Source organism: Capsicum annuum, chromosome 8 (assembly GCF_002878395.1).
Source record: "Capsicum annuum cultivar UCD-10X-F1 chromosome 8, UCD10Xv1.1, whole genome shotgun sequence".
NCBI lineage: Eukaryota > Viridiplantae > Streptophyta > Magnoliopsida > Solanales > Solanaceae > Capsicum > Capsicum annuum.
Window position 1 is genome coordinate 163,659,447 of NC_061118.1, and position 1,350 is coordinate 163,660,796.

General features: G+C 32.3%; 1 protein-coding gene across 1 annotated transcript; it reads left to right on the forward strand.

Annotated features, from left to right (window-relative positions):
• Positions 1-621: 621 nt before the first annotated feature.
• Positions 622-1,330, forward strand: LOC107879915 (pathogenesis-related leaf protein 4-like). Its single transcript, XM_016726844.2, has one exon. The coding sequence runs from the start codon at positions 702-704 to the stop codon at positions 1,188-1,190; it is 489 nt and encodes a 162-aa protein (XP_016582330.1). The 5' UTR covers positions 622-701; the 3' UTR covers positions 1,191-1,330.
• Positions 1,331-1,350: the final 20 nt, after the last annotated feature.

Sequence of the window (1,350 nt, forward strand, 5' to 3'; positions counted from 1 at the left end):
TAGTAACTTAATCCTAATTAAATGTCTTAAATAATAAAAAAAACTGATTCTTTAATAGAGTACAACTTCATATATTAAAACAAGGATAATTTTAGAAGAATAAGATAATTCCTTCTTGAAATTCTAATACACCATTATTTTGAAACAAATAAAAAAACTAAAACACCATTTATCTAAGAACAATAGGAATAATTGGGGAAAAAAGAAGTACTCGTTCATCTCAATTTATGTGCGCCATTCAGATTTCGAGAATTAAAAGGATGATTTTTTTATAATAACTTTTTATTTTTTTAATAATATTTTAAGTTATAAATTATTATTACTTATTATACTTGCCAAAATCAAATCTGATCATTGTCTAACATGGTTCCTGAAATCTAGAAGGGGTTATCTTGGTATATTATGCATGTGAATCTATATCTTTTTCAAGTCATTTTGATCTTTAAACACAATTTTTAATCCTATACTCTAATTTATCGATGGTGCTAATTTTGACATGACTTTTGTCCAAATGCCCACATTCACGGGCTAACCATAAACAGCTTCTTGTTTTGCTGCAAAGATTTTCTCCTCTTTTTTACTTTTTTTTTGTACTCAATAAGTACCTATATATACCAAAGCCATCATACTTCTCCAAATCACAAATACAATCATCCTCTCTATTTCCATCAAATTTGTCTCAAAAAGCAAATCAAAAGGAAATGGAGATCTCAAAGCTTTCAACCTTTGTTGTGCTCATGGTTTTAGCCATGGCTCATTCTTTACTTGCCCAAAATTTGCCCAAAGATATCGTTTTATCCCACAACAATGCCCGTGCACAAGTTGGTGTACCACTCGTACCACTAAAATGGAACAAGACACTTGCTGCCTATGCCTATCAGTATGCATCCACCAGATTAGCTGATTGTACTTTGGTGCATTCATATTCACCCTATGGTGAAAATCTTGCCATGGGCTACGACGACTTTTCGGCCGTGAAGGCCGTTAACTTGTGGGTAGGAGAGAAACCGAATTATGACTATGCCTCCAACTCTTGCAAAGAAGATATGTGCGGGCATTATACTCAAGTGATATGGAAAAACACTTATGAAGTTGGATGTGAAAGATTGAAATGTGATAATGGTGAAGCCAGGTTTGTGTCATGCAATTATTATCCTCTTGGAAATTACATTGGCGAGAAGCCTTATTGATTAATTAATTAATTGAGATGCCTTGTTTCAATAATTTATAGTAATTGCATTACTCATACCATGTAAGCCAAATATATATAATATAGGCTCCAATATCGGTATGTAATATGAAGAGTTGTCCTTAGCTCCCCTGAGACAAAATGGAGTTTAATTAATAAAT